The sequence below is a fragment of the Podarcis muralis genome, chromosome 15 (genome assembly GCF_964188315.1).
Source record: "Podarcis muralis chromosome 15, rPodMur119.hap1.1, whole genome shotgun sequence".
NCBI classification, from domain to species: domain Eukaryota; kingdom Metazoa; phylum Chordata; class Lepidosauria; order Squamata; family Lacertidae; genus Podarcis; species Podarcis muralis.
Window position 1 is genome coordinate 29,145,544 of NC_135669.1, and position 23,343 is coordinate 29,168,886.

A 23,343-nucleotide genomic window follows, 5' to 3' on the forward strand; every position below is an offset into this window, starting at 1 on the left:
TCCCCACTCGGCCATGGATCTCACTGGGGGTGCCTTTGAGGGACTGCCTCTCAGCCTAGCCTACCTTAGAGGGTTGTTGTGGGGACTAAAATAAGAGGGTGAGGAGAACCATGTACACCATCTTGAGCTCCTTGGAGAAAAAGGTGGGCTATAAATGCAATCATTCAACCCGTCAGTGTCTTTGGAGCGTCCCACAGATTTCTTGTGTTACGAGAGGGGAAGGAAAGCCGTCCTCTGTCCACACCACGCGTCCTTTTATAAATGCCTCTATCATGGCCCCCATTCCCCACACTACAATAATAATAAAGAACTCCAGTCGCTTTCCACTTCTCCTGGAGAACGAGGGGGGCCCTGAGCATGTGCCGAGCGCCCTTCCTCCCCGTCCTGGCCAGTGGTAGAAACGCCGCCCTCGGTTTTCCAGGCTTCGCGCCTTTTCATTCATTCCAGGGTTCGTTCATTCATTCCTTCCCTCCTCCGCGGGTTCGGAGGCGGCGGCAGCCAATCGCGGCCGCATTCTGGAACTCCGCCCCCGTTGCCGCGATCCCGCGTTACCCGTCCCCATGGCGACGGGTTTGTTGCTCAGCGCTTCAGCTTTTGATGCTTCGAGCGCGCGCGCCGAGGACGAGAGCTGCTGCTGCTGCGGAAAGGTGATCTGGCTTCTTAAACCTTAATCCTCTTTGCTGTCTTCTTTCGACCTAGATTTAGAGCCTTCAGGGCTTTTGCAAGCAGGCGATCCAGTGCCAAAGAGGGGCTGCGCGCTGGGATCCTAAATACCCTCCCCCAATATGGGCTGAATGCGGCGCCGTCCAAGCCTCTCCCATCTCCCAAGCAACGGAGGGTGGTCCTGGTAGGCGGCGCCAGAGGGGTGTGTGTGAGCAAGCCCCCCCCCCCAAAAAAAAACCAAGGAACTCGCCCCCCTATTTCAGAACTGCTGGCATTAATAGTCTGTCGTTTTTTCTTCCTTGCTCTCCTAGAAATATACTTGCCCCTTCTATGCCCCCCTTTGTAACACAGAAGTGGTCTGCCAACAGACCTGGTGCTTGAAGCCAGACTGTATTTAGAATGTATGTGCAGGAAAAACTCAGTCTTGAGCCAATTTGATAGAGAGGAGGCTCCCTGGCTGAATCAGGAATCCTGCTCTGATCATGCAGACCTGCTTTTTCTCTGAGAATGTGACTTACTTTTTATGCCTGTGTAAAACTAAGGTGAAGGAAGGCCTCTCTATAAACTCGGGGCTGGCAAGGGGCGGGCCGCAGGTGTGTGAGGAGAGCAGGTACAAATTATTGGTGGTTCAGAAAGGGGGCCTGGACCTCGAATATCTTGCATATGGTTTATGCAACACACACACACAGTTCTGAATAATGGCTTGTGTACTTGTACCATGGACTGAACTTTTCCGACTCTGTACAAACATTTGCTTCTGCACTTTGAGAGTATGACACTGCTGCGAAATGCAATCACGTTTGTAGGTTTTCGTTTTCGTAAGTGAGGCCCCTGCTGATAACAGCAAAATTGTGGTGTGATGCACACTGTGTTATACCTACGTTTAACATTTGAAATGTATGATTATAGTACAGTGGTACCTCGGGTTAATAACTTAATTTGTTCTGGAGGTCCGTTCTTAACCTGCAACTGTTCTTAACCTGAGGTACCACTTTAGCTAATGGGGCCTGCCGCTGCCGTGCGATTTCTGTTCTCATCCTGAAGCAAAGTTCTCAACCCGAGGTACTATTTCTGGGTTAGCGGAGTCTGTAACCTGATGCGTCTGTTACCCGAGGTACCACTGGATTGAGATTAGTCATTAGGGTCTTAACATTCTCAACAGGTAACAAATATTAAGATACTTATCATTAACCGAGATAATGTTATATCCTGTGTGATGCTTTTTTAGGTGGTTCATTCATTCTGGGGTTCATTCATTCATTCCCTCTTCCTTGGGTTCTGAGGTGGCAGCAGCCAATTGCAGCCACATTCTGGAGCCCCTCCTCTGTGCCCGCATTACCTGTTCCCATGGCAATGAAGGTTTTTTTAGCTGGTTGGGGCCCCGAACCATTTTTTTCACTGGGGCCAAACCTGCTCTTAGTGGACCTGTATCAGCCTGTGTAACCTATATTCTGGTGGACTCCGCTTTGGGTAGTTCCCCAGCAGCTGCTGTTGTTCTGACCAAGTAAAGCTGTCTTAAACACCACAAGTGGTGAAGTTAATTAAAGAAAATCCAGTTCACCTCCCCCTCTTCCTCCGTCTGAATCTCCTTCTCCAGGTGCTGAACTGCCCTCTCTCCCTGAAGGACCTTCCTGAGAAGGGAGCATGGCCAAGCTCCTGCAAGCGCCCCCCAAGTTCCTGCCCCCCGAGTGGCACATCGCCAACAAGGCCCAGTACAGCAGCGCAGAGGCCGAGAGGTGCCGCTCTGAGCGCTTGTTGGACGAGAGCCAGCGCCTGGTGGATGAAATCGAGAGGACCACCCAGAAGACCCAAAGCGATGTCAATAAGAGGATAGGTAGGTTGGGGGGGGTTGTCTGTGGAGGAGGCTTGGTTTCTGCTGGGGAGAAGGGTCAGTTCACTGGCCTCCCTTGGGCCTCCCTACAAAAGGTGGAATCTTCTTGGGGGGTCCCTATCTCCACCCCCCTCATTCAACCCGGACACTGAGATCCAGCGCCAAGGGCCTTCTGGCGGTTCCCTCATTGCGAGAAGTGAGGTTACAGGGAACCAGACAGAGGGCCTTCTCGGTAGTGGCACCCGCCCTGTGGAATGCCCTCCCTCCAGATGTGAAAGAAATAAGTAGCTATCTTATCTTTAAAATACATCTGAAGGCAGCCCTGTTTAGGGAAATTTTTAATATTTAATGCTGTATTGTTTTAAACATTCGATTGGAAGCTGCCCAGAGTGGCTGGGGAAACTCAGCCAGATGGGCGGAGTATAAATAATAAATTATTATTATTATATCTCACCCTGAACTGACTGCTGAGTCAGGCAAAAGGCCCATAATTCCTAGCATTCTGTCTTCAGCAGTGGACAGCTGCTCATTCCACCCATTGGCAGGCCAGGAGTATTGAATCACTGACCTGTGGACCCAGAGGGTGATCTAGTCCAATCCGATTCCACACCTTCACCTGTAGTCGTGAGGTTTAGCTGCTTATGTGTGTTTTTGTAAAAAGCAATCACAAAGCACGGGTTTTCTCTAAGTTGAGCCCAGAGGCCTTGGTGCTGTGGGCTTCTCCCTTGGGCGTCACCTGGCTCCCTCTCTTTCCGCAGAGCAGAGGCTCGAGGAGATCAAGTTCTGGAAGCAGCAACTGGATGACAAACTCGACCAGCTTGTGAAGGAGACGGAGGTGCTGCTGTCGTTCAAGACGCGGCTGGAAAAGGCACTGGAAAATTTCAAGCAGCCGCTTTGCATCTCTCAGCAGTGTCTCCTGAACCGGTGAGGACGTGGGGATATATTGGGGGCATCATTCTGGCCTCTCCCAAGTGGAATCATAGAACTGCAGAGTTGGAAGGGAGTCAATGGGTCATCTAGTCCAACCCTCTGCACTGCAGGCCACTGGGGCACCTGGGGGGGACACTATGAGAATGGACCAGATGGGCCATTGGCCTGATCCAGCAAGACTCTTCTTATGCTCTTATTGCTCTCCTTTCCTTTTTTTTTCCTGCTCCAGGGAGAGGCGCGTTGGGATTGACCTGGTCCATGATGAGGTGGAACAGGAGCTGATCAAGGAAGTCGAGGTCCTTCAGGGAGTCGTCGCTCTGCTAGAGAGGACGCTGGAGCAAGCCATTGAGCAAGTCAGGTATTGGGGGGGGACACACATCGGGGGCAGGCAGAGGTTGGGGAGAAGAGAGTGGGGATTCTGGAGAGTGTGTGGGCAGGGCTGGAAAAGTGTGTGTGTGTGTGTGTGTGTGTGTGTGTGTACAGCTATTCCCAGGATGTGTGGATGGGTTGCAGGTGGAACAATCTCCTTCAGTGTTGTCTACTTTGCAGGTGAAAGACGGATAATCAATTTAATAACAGCAAGTAGTGATGATACTTCCGTTCCTCACCTGATCGCCGCTGCAACCTGGCATTGCCTTCCGCCCCCTTTCTGCCCCATTCTCCTCCCCACCCAACGGCCGATTTTCCTCTTCCAGGCTCAACCGCTCCGCCAAGTACAACCTGGAGCAGGACCTGAAGGACAAATACACCGCCTTTAACATCGACAACTATTGCTCCAACCTCAACAACAACACGCCGGACATCAGATGCGCCCAGAATGTCCTGAAGGTTGAGGAGAAGTGAGTCTCATGCAGGGGCGCCGACTTATAAAAAATATTGGGGGGGCCCATACCGGGGTCCTGCCCCGGGAAGTTTTCTAAGCGAATGATCAACGGGAGGTTGTCTCGCCTCGGCTTTCCCCCTTCTGGCCAGCGGCGGCTGATTCTCCCTTCCCGAGAAAGGGGGCGGCGCTGGCGGGCCGGGAGGGGCGAGGGCGGGCCGGGCGGGCGGGCCATGGGCAGCCGCGCCAGCGTGAGCGAGGAGCGCCTCGGGGTTTCGCCGGCACTGCGAGGGAGGGTGCCGGGGGCCGCGATGGCGGCGGAGCGCGAGAGGCGGCGGCGCGGCAAGGGCCGGGCGGCAGCATCCCGGGCGGAGGCCGCGGAGGAGCGAGGCGAGGGCAGGCAGCCCCCGACCCCCGAGGGGACTCCCGCCCGCCCGGCCGCGGCGCGGCTCCCCGAGCAGCCTAGATCTCGCCGCCGCTTTGCCGCCTCCGCCCGCTTTCGCGGGGAAGCAGTGCGTGAAACTAATAATTTTCTTAAATTATTGGGGGGGCAGAGCCCCCCCAAATGAATTTTTGAGGGGGCTCGGGCCCCCTCAGGCCCCATGGAGTCGGCGCCTATGGTCTCATGGCGGGTTCAGGAGGAGGGTGGCAGGTGCACAACGGGGGCAGCTGAACTCTTGTGGAGCTCTCTTCACTTCAACGAGGTGTGGGGCAGGGAAAGAATTGCCGCTTGTGGGAACAGATGGGGTCGGCAGTTCTTTGGGGCAGCAATGGAGTTGGCTTCCCAAAAAGGGTTCTACTGCTTTCTCCCTCTGTTGCCCAGGTGGTATTGACCAGGTGACATAACCTCAGGCTCTTTCTACCCGCCATCCAATTGTTGCTGCTGGCATCCGTCTGTCTCGAGAGACAATGGAGTGTGCCTCTGGGGGTGAAGTCAAACTGCTGTGTTAGCAGCAGCGAAGTGTCCTTTCAGGGGTGCAAAGCTGGGCAGTGTATATGGAGCTCCCAGGCTGCCCAGACGACAAGACCCCCTCTCGGCCTTGCTGATGTGATTCAAAGCAGAGCAATGTTTGGCACCAGCTTGGCTGCAGGAGTTGCTGGAAGGAGGCATACAAAGCACGTCTTATGGACTCTGGATTTGTGTAGGGTTTTCTCCTTAGCCTTTCTTTCTCCTCAAGTTTTCCCACAATCTGGTGGAATCATAATGTAACTGCAGCCTCTTTGCCCACTGCTGCCCTCTGGTAAGGGCTAGACAGATGTGTACACCCTGACCAGCTGTGGGAATGTGTGTGTCTCCCTCCAGGAGGAAACATCTGAAATTGCAGCTCTGAAATTGCAAGGTCAGTTCCCTGCAAAATAAGCAAAGTGTCTGTTGATTGCTGAGTAGATTAACACCATGCACCATCAAATTAATTCTTTTGATAAGGGCAAACTAGTACCGTACCCACAAACACAGGAAACTGCCTTATGCTGCATCAGAACCGTTGGTCCATTCGGTTAGTGTTGTCTACCCTGACTGGCAGCAGTGCTGGCTTTCCAGGGTTTCATTCTAAGCCCTACGTGGAGATGCTGCCAATGGGGATTGTCCCTTGGACCTTCCATTGCAAGGCGGATGCTGTCCCATACTTCTTCCCCAAGGACAGAGGCTGACGTGGGCACCCCACACATAAACACACACAATCTCTCTCTGCCTGTTTTGAAGGAGGCACCAACTTTTATGCTTTGGAAAACCCTGAGCAGAAGACAGCTGGGACGATATTCCATCTTCAGAGGCAGAGCCACGTCAGAGTTCCACATGGATTCATCACCCCAATTCCTTAGAGAGAAAATCTTGTTGACGTTTCAGAAATAATACTGCTTATTTAGTGTTGTAAGAAAAAAACCTGCTCCTTTTTCCTTATGGGGTACCCAAGAGCCCGTGTAGAGTCCTTATGTAGGTCCTCTATTGGTAGGAGAAAAATAACAGAGGCCAACCAGAGAATATTGAGAAGCAAAGCAGCTAGTAAGCTGGATCTTTATTAAACTGTTGCAACAGGGTCTCACCGCGCCCCCACGAAGGAGGGAGGAGGAACCCAGAACATTGGTGTGCAAGCTCTTATGAGAGCACTTTTGAAATTGCCTCCCCTGTAGCTCAGTACCACCCCCCTAAAACATCATATATACATCTACAGCAGAAAACCTGTCTGCCAGGATACCTGATAATGGTCACTGATTGCTTTTACCTGGGCATCCTGGCCATTCTTTTGTGATGGTTAATACTCAGTTCCTGAATCCAGGTCACAGGCTCACCCTATTCATACACAAATGTGCCCTTAAGGCAGGATTTGTGAGCACAGAGACAATGGGGAGGCTTTTCCCATTTCCTTCCTCCTTGCAGAGAAACATTTGAGGTCAATTTGGGAGCATCAAAGTGGTTTCAGGACTGTTTTCCTGTACTGTTTCAGACATGTGGTTTATATATTTATGTATGTGGTACATTTATGAACATTAACTTTCTTAAACCTTATAATTCTCATAACATTTAGCATCACTGGGACCACCCCCCAGAACCTCTCTCCCCTTCCTGAGCCTGAAGATTTAGGGCAGGCCAGCTAGGAGTGACCCCCCCACTTCCCTCCCCCTCTCTCATTCCCCCGGCAGCTCGGTGAGCCCTGAAGAATGGGAAGATTTCTCGAACACGAATGTGGAAAAGGCCGACCAACAGCGCAACAACTCCCTGGCGCTGAGGGCCCTGATCGACAGCATCCTCTCCCAGGCGGCCAGCGACTTGCGCAAGCAGATCAACACCGTCAACGTCGCCTTCCGGAACCGGCTGAAGGAGACCAAGAGTGCTAAGGCCAAGCTGGAAGACCACCTGGACAAGGTACCGTAAGCACTGGGCCGGCAGCAGCGAAAGCTCCATCCGGTCACCACTTAGCCTGGTGGTTCCCTAAGTGAGTGGTAGCACCCCTGGGGGGGGGGCAGTGGAATTCCCTAGGGGGGCAATGGAGCTGTCAGTGAGTATCAGACTCTGAAAAGGTGGCATCACATTACTGGATCGAGTGCATCTGTTTTCATTAAATGATATTGTTTTAATATGTGCAATTGCTACAGTTTTTCTTTTTCTACTGTGTTACTGTCTTCCATAGTGGGTTGTGTAAACCACTGTTCTGAATACAGTGGTACCTCTGGTTGCGAATGGGATATGTTCCAGAGGCCCGTTCGCAACATGAAAAGAGCGCAACCCGCAGCTGCGCGTCTGCGCACATGCAGGTTGCAATTCGCCACTTCTGCGCATGCGTGTGACGTCATTTGCACTTCTGCGCATGCGCAAGTGGCAAAACCCGGAAGTAACCCTTTCCAGTACTTCTGGGTCGCAGCAGGATGTAACCTGAAAGAACGTAACATGAAGCGGATGTAACATGAGGTATGACTGTAATGCTTTTCATAGGGTAGGGAGGAGTTGATGGAACGAAGGGGGCAAACCGCCGGTTTCTCTTTTCCACCCCATCACCATGTTTAGGGGCTTTGTGTTGCAACGGGGTTACAGTGTCACACTAGGGGAGATCAAACAATGATTCCCCGCTCAGCCATGAAGCTCACTGGGTGACCCTGGGCCACTCACTGCCTCTCAGCCTTACCTGCCCCGCAGGTGTGTTGTGGGCATTTAACAGGGAGGTGGAGAACAATGTATACCACCCTTGGAGAAAAAGGTAGTGTGCAATTGCAAGAAACGAATTACCTCTATCAATCCTGGGGAAAGCAGCATGTCTGATGCCTATCAGGGCTCTGATCTCCCCCAAGCCAGCTTTCCAATCTTTTAAACTGCAATGCTCAGGTTTTAGCAATGGGCTTGGTTGAGAGACACGGCACCTCCTTTCAAGGATCAATCCACAAAGATAATCCCCATGTAGGGATGGCAAAGGGACGCAGGTGGCGCTGTGGGTTAAACCACAGAGCCTAGGACTTGCCAATCAGCTGTACACCGGCTCCCTCGGCCAATAAAGCGAGATGAGCTCCACAACCCCAGAATCGGCCACGACTGGACCTAATGGTCAGGGTCCTTTTACCTTTACCTTTTAGGGATGGCAAAGAATTCCTGTAGCACCTCTGAGGCCGGCTGCAGTGTGGACCAGTGTTGGAGTTTCAGGTCCAGAGGCCATAGATTTGCTCTCCAGACACCTCACCCCAGTTGCTTCCTAATGGGCTGCTTTTTGTGTGAATGGGGGGGGGAGGGGGAGAAGAGGAGAGGAGACTGAGAGGCGGTACAATAGCCACCTTCAGATATATGAAGGGTCATCACATAGTGAGGATGGAGCAAGTTTGCTTTCTGCTGCTCCGGGGAGGGGGAGGGGAGGAAGTTTCCAACATTAAGAGATGGTGGAGCATCTTGGAAGGTGGTGGGCTTTCTTTCCTTGGAGGTTTTCCAGCAGATGTTGGATGGCTGTCTGTCAGGAATCAGGACTAGATGACCCCTGGGGATCCCTTCCAACTCTACAGTTCTAGGATTCTATGCTCTGACTTAGCTGGGGCAGCAGAGAGGGGAAGTGGTGAGTTGGTCCTCCGAGATCTTCCTGCCCTGCTCCTGACTCCGCCCTGCTTCTGCTTGAAGGTGATGGAGCAGGTCAGTGCTCAGGAGAAGAACATTGACTCCCTGAAGAAAGCCATCTTGGACAAGGAGGGGCCGGCCAAGGTGGCCCAGACCCGCCTGGAGACGAGGACCCACCGGCCCAATGTGGAGCTCTGCCGGGACAAGGCGCAATACCGGCTGATGCGGGAGGTGCACGAGATCAACCACAACATCCAGAGGCAAGTACAACAGCCGCAGGGCCAGGCCCACCCCAGAGATCTCCCTGTGGGGTAGCAGCACCCTCCTTGCTCCCAAGCAGCAGCCAGGAGTGGGTGGGTGGGTGCTGCCTTGCAAAGGATGCACTTTGTGGTTCCTCAGCAGGGGGCCTTAAAGTACCCAGGCTTGTACATTTGACTGATATTTTAATGCATTTTTAATCTCCTCTTGGAAGCTGCCCAGAGTGGCTGGGGAAACCCAGCCAGATGGGTGGGATATAAGTAAGTAAGTAAGTAAGTAAGTAAGTAAGTAAGTAAGTAAATAATAAATTAATTGAAGGATTAAAAAGGAAGATTCTGTACCTCTGTGGGTGCAAACCAGGGGTTTGGGGTAGGGCTGGGCAATATGTCGATGTATTGTCCAAAACCGGTTTGAAGTAAAGTACATATTGTGATACCGGTTTCATAGTTTTTGACCTGGCAATATATTGCAAATCATGATGTTAGGGCTGGACTAGGCATCGTCCAAGACCAGGGTTTTTTTTTAACTGTATCATAGGCGCCGACTCCATGGGGCCTGAGGGGGCCCGAGCCCCCTCAAAAATTCAATTGGGGGGGCAGAGCCCCCCCAATAATTTGAGAAAATTATTAGTGCGCGAACCTTCGTGTAAAGTCTGGCGGGCCAGCGCTGCGGCCGCGGCGACATCAAAAGGACTGGAGAGTCCCGAGGAGATTGCACGGCGGGGGAGAGAGAGAGGGAGAGAGAGACAGGAGGTGCACTCGCTCGCCTCGCGCACGCACACGCAAATACAAACACACCGAGGGAGAGGGAAAAGTGTTTTGCAGGAGGAGCTGCTGCCGCCGCCGCCGCCGCCGCTGCGCAGGACGCGCCAGAGGAGCCGCCAGGTGGGAGGGGGAATCCGAACGGAACAACAACAAGAGAGAGAGAGAGAGAGAGAGAGAGAGAGAGAGAGAGAGAGAGAGAGAGAGAGAGAGAAGCAGCAGCGTCTCTGAATGGGCTGGATATTCCTCCTCAGGCGGCGCTGGCTCTGTGGCTCCCGGGGCCTGGGCGGCAGCAAGCAAAGCAAAGGAGCCGCCGACCGAACAGCAGCAGCAGCTGCCTGCCTGCCTGCAAGCCTGCCTTCTATACCAAGGTCCAGGTTCTTACCCGGTCTACCTGGAAGAAGACAGGCAGGCAGGCAGGCATGGGACGTCCACGCACCCTGGCCTGCTGCCTTCCTGCCTGCCTGCGGCCGCCTGGCGCTTCTATACGAAGGTACAGGTTCCTACCCGGTCTACCTGGAGGGAGGCGGGCAGGCACAGGGGTCCTGCTCAAGCAAGGAACCGACGCCTACCCGGCCAACCCGCTGCCTTGAGGCAGGAGCAGCAGCTGCGCGGGGTCTCGCGTTCTCTCAGAGGCTCGCGCTGCTTCTCGCGTTCTCCCTCCCCCAGGACCCCGGTATGGGCCCCCCCAATATTTTTTATAAGTCGGCGCCCCTGAACTGTATTAAAGATTTTCTTGGTTTACAAAAGTACATGCCTTCTCCCTTTTTTCAGGCTGTGCAGTCTTTCTTACAAATCAGTTACATTTGTTGTGAGACATTAGTGTTGAGTACAGTATAAGGTTGGGGAAGAAGAGGAGGGGTGGGGTGGTGAGGCTTATACTCTTTTGCAAAGTGTACATGTGGGGTTTTGTGTCAGCATCAAGTGGGTAGGTTCTCTTTCTCTTTGCTTATTGCATTTCCTTGGTAGTGAGAGGTATTGGGGGCAGGGTGGGGTTGGTTGTCTCTGGTTGGCTGCAGTGGAGTTTGTCTGCATTTGTGAAGAGGGGGAGGGCTTGGCCAGATTGATTTGTATGCTGTCACTGGATTTTTGTTGCATCCAAGACCAGTTTTAAGTCCTTATCATGATATTGCTTTCATAATTTTTGAACTGGCCATAGATTGCAAATCATGATGTGTGTGTGTGTGCTATGCAAAAATCAAAATGTGGGGAAACCCATGAAGTCGGCCAATGCCTCTACGTAGTTCCATCCTTATTTCAGGCATTGTGATATATCAATATATAGTGATGTTTAGCTCGTGATACATCATTAAGTTGGAAACCAGATACTGCCCAGAAGTTCTCTTCAGCAGAACCTTTGGGGTGTTGCTGGCTTTTGGAGGGCTGACTGCAAGGGGAGCTGGATGGAGCAATCGTGGCTGTTTTGTGGACCACCTTGTGAAGCCACAAAACCCTCTCGCTTGTTTTATGGGGCACCAACAGGAGGTCTGGCAGGGTCGGTCTCTTGGCACCTACCTGCCCATTCAGTGCATCCTGGGAATGAACTGACCTGCCTTTCTCTCCTAAAGTGGAAAGGAGGGTTGGATATTCCTGGGGAATGTTTCAGGGAATCCGAGGAACTCAAAGGGACTGAGCAGGGCCTGATTCTAGTGGGGCGAGAGGGAGGTAGGAAGGGGCCAGGTAGCAGGGCACCACTTCCTTACCTGCCTTCCTGGCAAACAGAGTATGTTATGCAAAGCAACCAAATTCACATGCATGTTCTTGTGGACTTCCAACATAGCTGGAAGTTGAAGATCCAGCACGGATAAAAGAAAGGACCTTCTCACACAGCTCATAGCTGAAACTATGGAACTCCCTTCCAGAGTGATGGCCACCAGCCGAGATGGCTTTAAAAGAGGACTGGACAAATTAACAGAGGGACGAGAGGGCTACTGATGGCTATTAGCCACAATGGCTGTGCTCTGCCTGCAGAGTCACAGGCAACAATGCTTCTGGGTACCAGTTGCTGGAAGCCACAGGAGGGGAGAGAGGGCTCTTGCGCTCAGGTCCTGCTTGTGGCTTGCCTTTGGGGCATCTGGTTGACCAAGGGATGCTGGATGAGACGTCTGATCCAGCAGGTCCTTAATTTTTTATGGAACCTCCAGGTGTAGGGTCAGTCTATCTCGATTCCTAGGCTGTTAGCGATATTTAGCCACTGTGAGAACAGGATGCTGGGCTAGATGGGCCTTTGGCCAGAACCAGCAGGTTCTTCTCATGCGAATTTGGTTGTTTCCCATAATTCTCAAGTGGAATGTTGGGTGTTATGCTCCCATCAGTCTGTGGGCAAATGTGCTCACCCGCAGGTGTCAAGATAGATAGAGAGATAATTTATTACGGTCAAAGACCAGCTCAGATGGAGAGTTCTGGTGGGGCCAGGAGCGTCTGCTTGCCCTATTTAGTCCCCCTCAGAGGCCCGTGACCCTCTTTCCTTCCGCTCCTCCCTTACAGGCTGAAGGAGACCCTGGCCCAGGCCGACGCCGAGCTGAAAGGCCTGAACCGCCGCCAGCTGTCTCTGGAGGAGGAGATCCAGGTCAAAGCAAACACCATCTACATCGACGAGGTCCTCTGCATGCAGATGAGAGAGTCCATTGCCATCAACAACTTCTGACCTCGCAGCAGCGCTGGTGCAGTCTCTGCGCTCCAGGGACCTCCCTCCTCTGCATAACCCTGAATGGACACAAAGGGGCTCAAATCGCTTTAAACTTTATATTGGACAATAAAGTAGAAGTCGAGGGTACCTTGTAAGCCACCTCTCCCCACTGTAACACATAGAAACAGACCCTTGTTCTGGGGCAGGGTATGGTCAGTAGGACTGGCCGATATTTGGTTTTCAAAATCGTGATGTATTAGCAGCTAAATATTAGGATATGCTAACATATCACCATGCCCAAAATGTATCTCGGCTGCTTCTTCCTCCCCACCTTAGGGGAGGAAGAAGCGGCAGAGAGGCATCGCCTAGCCCTACAGACCAATCCCACAAACAGATGGGGCTTGATCAGTTGAGCGGTGGCATATTCCTTGCTTTTTGGCTGGCTATTGAAGCTGCAGGACGCGGGTCCCATTCAATGTGGGGGCTTCAAGGTGACTCACCTCAACAACACCCTTGTCTGCCCCCACCCTCGCGAGTCTCCGCGATTCCTTTTCCGCCAGAGTCAATCCCAAAGTGGCTCTTTGCACTCAGTCATGGGTGCGAATCGTAGCTCTTTTATTCTCAATAAGGCAGAGTGGGGCTTGTGCATTGCAAAGCGCTTTACTTTGAACCTGATCCTGCAGGGAGGCAAAAAATCTGGGCTGGCCCAACAGTGGGAGATGTGATTGCCGCTGCCCAGGGATCTTCCTGCAAGACGGATCTCTCTCTACTTCGACTCCTCTGCAAGACAAGATGAGCAAAGGAGGCTCAGTTCCACAGCAGGATTTGTTTTTTCAGGGGAGTCTGGGGGCCTTCATCAATGGCTGTGTGTGTGTGTGTGTGTCTGTGTGTGTCCTATGCCATACATAGCCAGGCTAGAAGGCAAAGCAGGACACACACAGTTGTACAACACCCCAAAAGTCTGTTGGCTGATTCCTGTCCGCTGCAGCAGCGAAGGGCGTTTGCTGAGGCTGCCTCTTCCCAAGGTGGCTCCCTAGATTAGACCACCCCTTGTTCCTGGAAGCTGCCTTGTGGGCCCGCTGGGTGGGGAGGGGGGTTGAAAAGGGCAGCAGATACATAAAATGGGGTCTGCAATCCCCTGTGGTCCCTGGGAGGGCATCCTGAGGGTGGGGGTGGGCACAGCATGCACTGGATCTCCCGCTTGGAGGGAGAAATGGATCGATCAATCGCCCTCATTGTAAACTTCGAAGTAGCTGCAGGGAGATGTCCACCAACAGGAGTTGGAGATGACACTCTAGGTGTAAAAAACCCCAAACCCAGCAAAGGACAGAGGAGCTTTCTGAGGGTAAAGGCCGCTCAACGGTGGAAGGTGGCGGACATTGGAGGTTTCTCAACAGAGGTCGGATGGCCATCTGTCAAGGATTTCTACATTGCAGAAGGGTTGAGCTAGATCAGGGGTCAGCAAACTTTTTCAGCAGGGGGTGGTCCTCTGTCCCTCAGACCTTGCAGGAGGCCAGACTATATATATTTTTTTGGGGGGGGGGGAGAATGAATTCCTCTGCCCCACAAATAACCCAGAGATGCATTTTAAATAAAAACACACATTCTACTCATGTAAAAACACGCTGATTCCCGGACTGTCCGTGGGCCGGATTTAGAAGGCAATTGGGCCGGATCTGGTCCCCCGGCTTTAGTTTGCCTACTCATGGGCTAGATGACCCTTGGCCGTCTCTTCTGTGATTCTATTCCTATTCTATTCCTTCAGGCCCCTCAGAGTTGCAGCAACAGCAGGAGGAGACCCCTGCTCATGCATCCTCCCTGGACCAGGGGAGAGGGGTCAGGGTGGATTCTGTCTGAAATAAGGCATGGCAGAGTAGCAAGAGCATCAGGCGAGGACTGGAAGAGAACAGTGTTCAAATCCTCACCCCACTTGACCATGAAGCTCACTGGTTGACCATGGGCCAGTCCCTGCCTCTCAGCCTAGCCTACCTCGCAGGGCTGTTGTGGGCATTAAATGAGGGGGAGATCCATGTACGTACGTCACCTTGAGCGACAGATATCAACAGAATGCAATCAATGAATAAAATAAATACATACCTCCTTTCCTCAGGATCCGGGGGCTCCGTCGCAGGGCCTGCAAAGAAGCTCCCCGTCGACACTTTTTCTGGAAGAAGGAGAGGAGGCGGTGGTGAAGGTCTCTCCCCCTGCAGGCTTAGACCCTCTATTCCCCTTAACAGGAGGTTTATACAGGCAGATACATGACCCAGACTGGCCAAACTTCTGTAGGAAATCTCTCCCCCGCTGTCAAGGAGGTGCCAGCAGGTGGCGCCACTGTTCACCCTGGGGGCAAGGAAGCACAGCCCCTCCCCACAAATGTCGAAAATTTCAGGTCAGGGGTGGCGAGCCTCTGGGGCCCCCCTCTGGACGCTGCTGGGCTCCAACTCCCATTCAGGGTCGAGAGTTCGAGCTCCACGCTGGGCACTGCAGAGGGTTGGACTAGATGACCCTCCAGGTCCCTTCCAATTCTATGAGTCTTTCAGGTGGGGAGGGCCGGTGGCCTCTTGCAAGCCTGAGAAGGAGCAACAAAAGGGGAGACCTCGTGGAGGAAGGTCCCTTTCTCTGGGGGTGCCCCTCCTGAGAACCTGGGGGTGGGATTCAGGCGGAGAGATACCCACCCCACTTGCAATCTGCAAATGCCCCCCATTTCCACCCAGCCAAAGCCTTCCTCTTCCCTCCCCGCTCCTCACCTCGTGCTTCTGCAGGGTGGGCCTGGGCAGGAGGATGTTGCACTGGGAGCAAGTGGCCAGTTGGTCATAGGCTGTGGCGGCCTCTTCCTCGTCCCCCAGGGCCTGGGGCAGGGTGGAGGTGAAGGCCGGCCGGCTGGAGGACTTCTTGGGCCGAGAGGGCTTCATCGAGGGTCTCCCCAGGGAAGACAGCTCCTTCTCCTTTATCTTGGGCCGGACGTCCTTCTCGGCCACCGGGCTCGGGGTGGGGGGTGGAGTGGCTGGGGTCAGGGGGCTCGAGGCGGACGGAGGGGAGGTGGGCTCTGTGGATGATCGGGTGCTGAGGGCCCCCAGGAGCTGAGAGAGGGGGCTGCACTCATTCTGCGGAGGAGAAAAAGGGAGGCTGGAGCTGGGCAGAGTCAGGACAAGGGAGGGGCTGACTCAGCTGCACAAGCCCCCCTCCCCAAATGAAGAAGCTGGCTGGAGTCCCACACATGGGGGCAAAAGGCTTGGGGTGGGTCTTTGCTAGGCAGACAGCCTCCCCACACCCCAAGCTGAGTGACTTTCAGGTGGGAAGGAGCCAACCCCCCCCCCAACTTTACCCTAGCAGGGAGGGGGATCTTTAATCATGGGGAGGGGGTCACAACCCAGTAGGCAAAATGGGCTGGGGAATATCAGGCAGAATGTGGCCCTCCTGAGCCCTTTAACCGGCCCCTGGGAGTCTCTGCAGACCACAGCCGTCTTCTGTGCCCTCAAAGCCTTGGGGTGGCTGGAATGGGCCCTTGCACCGTCATGTTGGTGCGTGTGTTGTGGCTCATTTGTGTGGTGTACAAGCCACTGACTCCCCCCCCCCATTACATACTACTAGACAAAGCTTCCTATCCACTGCTCCACCCACTTTTGCCTCTGGCCCCACCCACCACTGGCACACAGCCCCCCAGGAAAGCTGCCTGAGAGGGAATGTGTCCCATTGACCTCCCCATCCCTGGGTTCAAGGGTTTGGCTGGTGAGATTCCAGTGACTTGGCAGGTGTCACAAATTGCCACCCTGCTGCAGTCCCTTCACTCGGCCACCTGTCCTGGAGAGCCTCCTCTGCCTCCTCTCATGGGCCCCAGTCAAAGCCCCCATGGTGGTGAGATGGAGCCAGGAACCTTACCAGGTGCTGGAGGTACTTCTCGTCGGGGAACCAGCTGTTACACTGCTGGCACAGATTGGTCTTGGGCCCTGTAGCAGGGAGAGAAAGGGTTACTGGCAGCAAGCGGACCAAGTCAGTGTCCTAGATTGGTTGGGCGTAGAGGAATGGTGGGAAGTGTGATGGCCTGGGACTCGGACTCGGAAGCAGAGGAGACTCAGTCTGCACCGGATCCTTTGCCTCAGGCATCACCTGAACCACATCTGGGGCCTGATCCCGAAGAGTCCCAGTCTGCACAGGTTCCCCTGCAACAAACACTAGCTGGGCCAAGTCAGGGGCCTGAGCCTGCCCTGGCTCCAGATGCGGGGATTACCTCGTTGCCTTCAGCTGGGCCATCGCTTACAGCTGCTCCACTACTGGTTGGGTCAGGGGAGGCTGAGGCGGCCCCTGGGTCTAGTAACCCACTGATGTCTCCTGAGCAGCAGAGACTAAGGTCTGAGAGAAGGAGAGACCTGAGTACTCGCAGGAGGAGTGCCCGCCTTTGGGCGAAACAGGGAGGTGAGTCGCTGGGGGATCAGGACCAGCTGCTACCCTAACAAAGATAAAAGGCTGTCAGACCCTGCCCCAGGTTGCGGGAGCAACACTGCTGTATGCTAGATCCTGCCTGAGATCCTGTACCTGTCCTTGCCTTGTGTCCTGCCTTGGCCCTGTCGGACTGACTCCTAGCGGAACCATCGGATTCTGGACCGGTCCTGGACTGCGTTTCACAGGAGGAACCAGTTGGGGAACCCCCAAGGGAAGAAGGCTCAGAGGGGTGGTGGGACCAGAGAGAGAAGATTGGGAAGAGGAGGTGTCAGAAGCTGAAGAGGTAACAGGGCTTAGTGAGCAGAGAGAAGTCCAGAATCAGAGGCAGAAGCTGAAGCAGGAGAGGAGGGAGGCCAAGAGGCAGAGCGGAGTCCAGCTGGTGAAGAGTCACAGGTGTCTCTCCCTCCTGCTGCGACAAAGTTCCCCTGGTCTCACAGAACCAAGAGAGGCATGAAAAGGACAGAGGAGAGGTTGGCTTCATGCAGGCACAGTCTCAGTTCTCCCCAGGGTCAGCACCACCCTTTGCTGGGACGAAGGAGATGAGGGAGGAGGCAGTGATGGCCACCAACCTGGTTGGCTTTGAAACAGAATTAAACAAATCCACGGAGAAGCCTATGGATGGCTGCTAGCCATGGTGGCTCTGCTCTGCCTCCCCGGTCAGAGGCAGCGATGCATCTGAATAATACCAGTTGCTGGAAGCCACAGGAGGAGAAAGGGCTCTTGTGCCCCCAGTGGGCATCTGCTTGGCCCCTGTGAGAAGAGGATGCTGGACTGGATGGGCTATGGGCCTGATCCAGCCTAGGCTCTTCTCACACCCTTATCTGGAGGGCAGTGTGTTGGCCTTCCCTAGGAGTTAATGTGGGGCATGTTCAGAGCCCCCAGAATGGGTGATGGCTTTGGAGACATCGACACCATGCAAGATTGGAGGGGTCAAGGAAAAGTACAGGCAGGGCAAGAGCCTGTCATAGACACCAAAGAAGTGTTGGTGTACGCATTGCAATTGTGCATTTTACAAAGAATAAACCACATTACAGTGAATGTAATTAAGGTCCAGCTCCCGAGTCGCTGCCTTGTGTCTTGTGACTCTCATTAACCGCATGCATGACTACAGAGGTGTAGAGTCGGGTCTGAGAGGAGAAAGTGAAGTGTGTGGGAGGCAGAGCAGATAAGTGTGAACTGAAGCCTTTTATCAAGGACACCTAGCAGGAGGATTAACTGCTGGGGAAGCCAGCTCGGGGAATGGAAGAGGCTGGAGCATTTCCTGCCAGGAGACATCCAGGAGAATAAAAGGACAACTTTGGACTCCAGTAACAACCAAACTGTTTTTCTTGCACTTAAAGGACTGCACCCTCTTGTGAGAGACTTTGTATTGAGACCTTGTATTAGACTGGTGGCCTGTTTGCTCATCTAAACGCTACCTTTGAAGTAAAAACTCTTCGCCCTCCGTCTCTGTGAGATGGGGTTGCTTCAACATTGGGGTCCTTGGGGGGAAACCACTGTGTTTCAGAAGAGCCCTGCGGTATCAGGCCCACGGCCCACCAAGAGCAGCATCCTGTTCTCTCACTGGCCAACCAATGCCCATTATGGGAAACTGAGCTCAGCAGCGACCCTCTGCCCTTCTGTGGGTTCCAGCGACTGGTATCCATTGCTGCCTCCAACTGTGGAAGCAGAGCATTGCCCTTGTGGCTAGTAAGCCCTTGAGAGCCCTCTGAGAACTTGTCTAGTCCTCTTTTAAAGCCATCCATGTTGGTGGCCATCGCTGCCTCCTGAGGCAGGGAGGTCCACAGTTGAACGACACACTGCTTTCTTTTCTCCGTACCGAGTCCACAGATTTCACCACGTAAAAAAAAGGACTTGGGCAAACTCACCAGGGCCAGTGAGCACCTTGTTTTCTCGGCAGGTGCGGCTGTGGTCTTCCAGGGCCTTGTACATGATGTACTTGCCGCAATCCCAGCATGGGGTGGTCCGGCTGCCACAGGCCTTGAGGTGGCTCTGCAGCTGGCGGAAGGGCACCTCCAGCTCGCAGAAGTGGCACTGGGCCAGGCGCTCGGGGCAGTCTTCAGCCTGCAGGGGGAGGAGAGACAGGGGTCCGTCTTGGGGAAAGGGGGATGCTCTAGGTGGTGCACATGGTCCCCCCCCCGCTCATTTAATCCCCACAACCACCCTGTGAGGTAGGCTAGGCTGAGAGGGAATGACCGGCCCACAGAGCTTCACATGGCGGAGTGGGGATTGGTACCCTCTAAGGTGCTAGTCCTCATTTAACCCCCACAGCAACCCTGCGAGGGAGTGACTGGCTCCCCAAGGCCACACACCCAGTGAGCCTTCATGGCCAGGTTGGGGGGTGGGGGTGGTTTTGAACCCTGGTCTCTCCCAGGTCCTAGCCCAACATTCTAACCACTACACCACACTGTCTGAATGAGGAGACACAACCTTGGGAGCACATCTTCCACCATGTCAGCTCTTCAGGGAGCCAATGTTGGTTGCTCCCTGCCAGGCACCCCCAGAGACCACCCCAGCCCCAAACTCTTCGTCACTGTCAGGATGAAAAGCTGCCACATCCAGGGATCTGGGGTGGGCGAGGAGGGGAGGGGGTGTTGCTGGCTCCCTTTCAGGCCCCTCTAACTAAACTGAGCCCAGGGGCTGCTGTTATCCCAGGGTCAGAACGGAAGCAGGCTCCTGACTCTCTCAACCTAAGTCCCAGGGGCTGGATCCGGCCCATTCGCCTTCTTAATCTGGCCCACGGACGGTCCGAGAATCAGCGTGTTTTTACATAAGTAGAATGTGTGCTTTTATTTAAAATGCATCTCTGGGTTATTTGTGGGGCATAGGCATTCGTTCATTATTTTTTCCCCAAAATGTAGTCCGGCCCCCCACAAGGTCTGAGGGACGGTGGACCGGCCCAGGGCTGAAAAAGGTTGCTGACCCCTGCTCTCAGAAGACACCCCAGCATCCTCCTGGGAAGGCCAGTTCGTCCCTTCCTTACCTCATGGTGCTCCAGTAAGAATCGCTGCATTGCCTGGTGGCAGCGCTTGCATCTGACCTGGAAGTGGGAAGAGGAGGGGGAGGAGGTGAGGAAGGGCATTGGCAGTGCCACAAAAAGGCCCCAAGGTAGCAGGAGGGAAACCACACCCCACTCCACCCCAAGGAACAGAGGAAGGTGCCTGATCAGCCCCTCTTCTGGGGCAGCGACTATCCCACTTGGTGATGATACAGAAGCAGCGGAGGGCCTTTCTGCTTGCAGAAAGATGCTCTACCACAGACCCACAAGGGCCTCCCCCCCACCCCCAGAGACCGGCTTTGAGAGCCCCTTGTTCTAACCCAAGGCTGGAGGGGCTGCTCTGAGGGGCATTTACAAGGCTCCATAGATGTCAACGCGGTGAGGGCAAGAGGGCGATGGCAGAGAAAGGCAAATATGGAAGCAGAATGTTTGGGTCCGGATTCTGCAAGGACTTCTGCCTGAGCCTGTCTTAAGGCCACGTCTCCCTCACAGTGGAAAAAGGAGAGAGCATAGGGTCGTCATATTTCATAAAGTAATTTTAAGCTTTTTGAGCTGTTTCCACTGCCTTTTCCATTGCGTTGCCATACATCCGGGTTTTCCCTGACAAAATTCCCCCCGATACCATTTTTACACCCAAAACCCCAGGACATGTCAGGTGGGCTGTTTCCCTGTGTTTTTCTTGCTATGTCTCCTTAACCAGGTTGTGACAACTTTGCGAATCCCATATCGTAGACTGAACACCCCGTATCAGATTGGAGCAGAATTAGGTCTGGCTGTTGGGGACTTCTCCAACGCAATTGCTTGTCCTTAGTAAACAGTCTAGAGTAGACTTCTACCCTAACCCCAACACAAAGGCTTGATTTTTCTTCCCCACAAGTCAGCTCCCTTCCAGGTACTGGGGCAAAAGGCTGGGGGGGAGGGAGAATCTGGCCAGGCCCCTTGGCTTTCACTCTCTGTCTCTGCTAGGTCATAAAGGTAAAGGTAAAGGTACCCCTGCCTGTACGGGCCAGTCTTGACAGACTCTAGGGTTGTGCGCCCATCTCACTCAAGAGGCCGGGGGCCAGCGCTGTCCGGAGACACTTCCGGGTCACGTGGCCAGCGTGACAAGCTGCATGTGGCGAGCCAGCGCAGCACACAGAAACGCCGTTTACCTTCCCGCTAGTAAGCGGTCCCTATTTATCTACTTGCACCCAGGGGTGCTTTCGAACTGCTAGGTTGGCAGGCGCTGGGACTGAGCAACAGGAGCACACCCCGCCGCAGGGATTCGAACCGCCGACCTTTCGATCGGCAAGCCCTAGGCGCTGAGGCTTTTACCCACAGCGCCACCCACGTCCCATCTGCTAGGCCATAGGACCTTACAAAAACACCCAGGGCTGGGGAAGGTGGCGTTTGACCACCATGATTCCTTTGATGTGAACCCTGATCCCCAGCCCACCTCACAGGCTCCTCTGTCCTGCAACTTGAGCACCCGCTGCCTGGGCAGTTGTGATTCCTGCATCGCAGGGAGTTCAACTAGATAACCCCCTGGGGATCCCTTCCAACTCTTCAGTTCTATTATTCTATGGGCCTTCATCCCCCACGCCCTACCTGTTCGTGGGCTGTAGCGAGGTGTTCCGCCATGTCCTTCAGCACCACTGGCTCCTCACACTTGGGGCAGATGGTCAGGAAGCGCAAGCAGTGGGCCTCATGGAGGGAGAAGTTGGCAGCCACCACGTCCCGCTTGCTAGGTGAGAGAAGAGGAGCCCATGGGCCACAAGGGGCAAGTCAGCACTGCTGGAAGCCCAGCTCCCACCAGCCCTGAACTGTGCCACTTGGTCTTCATAAGAACAACCATATAAGAATTGGTGCCCAAGTTGGATTTTGTTTTCCCCCCTCCCTCGTCCCTTTTCCTTGTGTGCTATGTCTTCTTAGATTGCAAGCCTACAGGGGCAGGGACTGCTATGTATGTAAGCCACTCTGCTGCAAATGCTCTGTTAAAACCAGGAACGGGTATGTGTGTGTGTGATTTTTCCTTAATAGCTCTAAGCAAATAAATAAGCTTGGTCCTTTCGCCAAGGCAAAGGACTCGATTCTGCCTGGGAAGTCCTCAACAGAACTGTGAGAGGCTGGGACTTCGCCAAGAGGGTCACTGCCCACAGGGACTGACCCCAAACTGAGGAGGGAAGGGAACTCTGAAGGTTGCATCTGGCTGTTGCTGTAATTCTATACAAATTAATTTCCATATATTTGTAGCAGAACGAAGGATAGCAACAGATTCCAAATAAAACAAACAGAAAGGGATACCTACCGTAGAAGTAAACAGACGAGAACAAGTTTCCGTACCAAAACCAAACGTCATGAATTAATATTGGAAGGTTCCAAGCAACACAACTGGAGTTCACCCAAGAATTATATTGATCTAATTCCTTTTATGTTAAACGACAGATATTATTTTCTCCATGAGTCACAAAATCCGAGAGGGCCCTTCATGCAAAACAACGGGCCCTCTACGTTTCTTCTTAACGCGGGGCGAAGACCCCACTGGATTTATGGGGAGCGGGGTTCCCACTGTAGCCCAGCCAGCCTGTTTGCAGGGAGGGAGATTCGACAGACAGACAGATATTGATTGATAGACAGGGCTGCATTCCCTACCAGTTCGCGCAGACGCGTGTCTCCACCTCCATCTCCCGTCTCTGCCCAGCGCCCTCTTTCACTTTCATTTCTGCAAAATCTGTCCTGGGTGGAAACGAAAGTTAGTCGCTGGGTGCAACGTCAACAGCCGGGCCATAGAGAAAGCCGACCGGCCAGCCAGCTGACCAGCCAGCAGCAGCACCCCTGGGTGATGCTCCTTAGGGCATCCATCCCCGCTGCCCCACCCCGGCGGGGCTCCCCCTTTTCGCCGAGAGCGGAGCCCCGACGGCGCTTCTCGCAGCAGGGCGCGATCCAGGAAAGGCCGGACCGGTGTACCCGAGGCGGCCACCAGAGGGCAGCAGAAGAGCACATGAAGCTTGCTACCCTATACAGCGTGAGACCAGTGGGTCAATCTTCGTCGGTATTGCCTACACTGACCGGCAGCGGCTCGCCAAGGTTTCAGTCACGGTTCTCTCCCAGCTCTACCTGCAGGTGCCACCGGAGGGGATTGAACCTGGGACCATCTGCATGCAAAGCAGCTATTCTACTATTGGACTATGACCCTTCCCATAGCTCCTTTTGCCTAACTCATCATGGTCCATGAAAACCTGTCAGTGGGGTGGGGGTCTCAGGCTCACGCTCAGAGCCGCCGAGAAGCACCTGGTCTGGGATTGCAGGTCTTCGAAGACGGGAGCTTCCCCACACCCCATACCTGCTACTTGAGCTGCTTTTAAGTAGAGATGCCATTGGGACTTCAGCCAGGGGTTTTCTGCCTGCCAAGCCATCAGGCTCCATTGTGCCACAAAATTTGAAGTTTTAGATTGTAAGCTCCTTGCGGGCAGAGGACCTGTCCAGTGCTGCACTGGAAAGTACCA

General features: G+C 53.9%; 2 protein-coding genes across 4 annotated transcripts; one reads left to right on the forward strand and one right to left on the reverse strand.

The window, feature by feature from the left end:
• The first annotated feature begins 544 nt into the window (after positions 1-544).
• Positions 545-12,575, forward strand: TEKT1 (tektin 1). The gene is made up of 8 exons (XM_028707349.2): positions 545-647; positions 2,261-2,497; positions 3,253-3,418; positions 3,654-3,782; positions 4,120-4,263; positions 6,885-7,107; positions 8,836-9,032; positions 12,279-12,575. The coding sequence occupies exons 2-8, from the start codon at positions 2,308-2,310 to the stop codon at positions 12,436-12,438; spliced, it is 1,209 nt and encodes a 402-aa protein (XP_028563182.2). The 5' UTR covers positions 545-647; positions 2,261-2,307; the 3' UTR covers positions 12,439-12,575.
• A 436-nt stretch (positions 12,576-13,011) lies between these two features.
• XAF1 (XIAP associated factor 1) lies at positions 13,012-22,793 on the reverse strand. 3 transcript variants are annotated; one of them, XM_028707351.2, is made up of 8 exons: positions 22,490-22,793; positions 21,446-21,581; positions 19,844-19,900; positions 18,729-18,924; positions 16,300-16,367; positions 15,168-15,524; positions 14,518-14,584; positions 13,012-13,200 (listed from the first exon to the last, which is right to left on the reverse strand). In XM_028707351.2, exons 1-8 carry the CDS (start codon positions 22,555-22,557, stop codon positions 13,187-13,189), a joined length of 963 nt encoding a protein of 320 aa, XP_028563184.2. In that variant the 5' UTR covers positions 22,558-22,793; the 3' UTR covers positions 13,012-13,186. The 3 variants fall into 3 exon arrangements, with proteins under 3 accessions (XP_028563184.2, XP_028563186.2, XP_028563185.2); XM_028707353.2 differs by lacking the exon at positions 22,490-22,793 and adding an exon at positions 22,146-22,446; XM_028707352.2 differs by lacking the exons at positions 21,446-21,581; positions 22,490-22,793 and adding an exon at positions 22,146-22,452.
• Between the last annotated feature and the right edge of the window lie 550 nt (positions 22,794-23,343).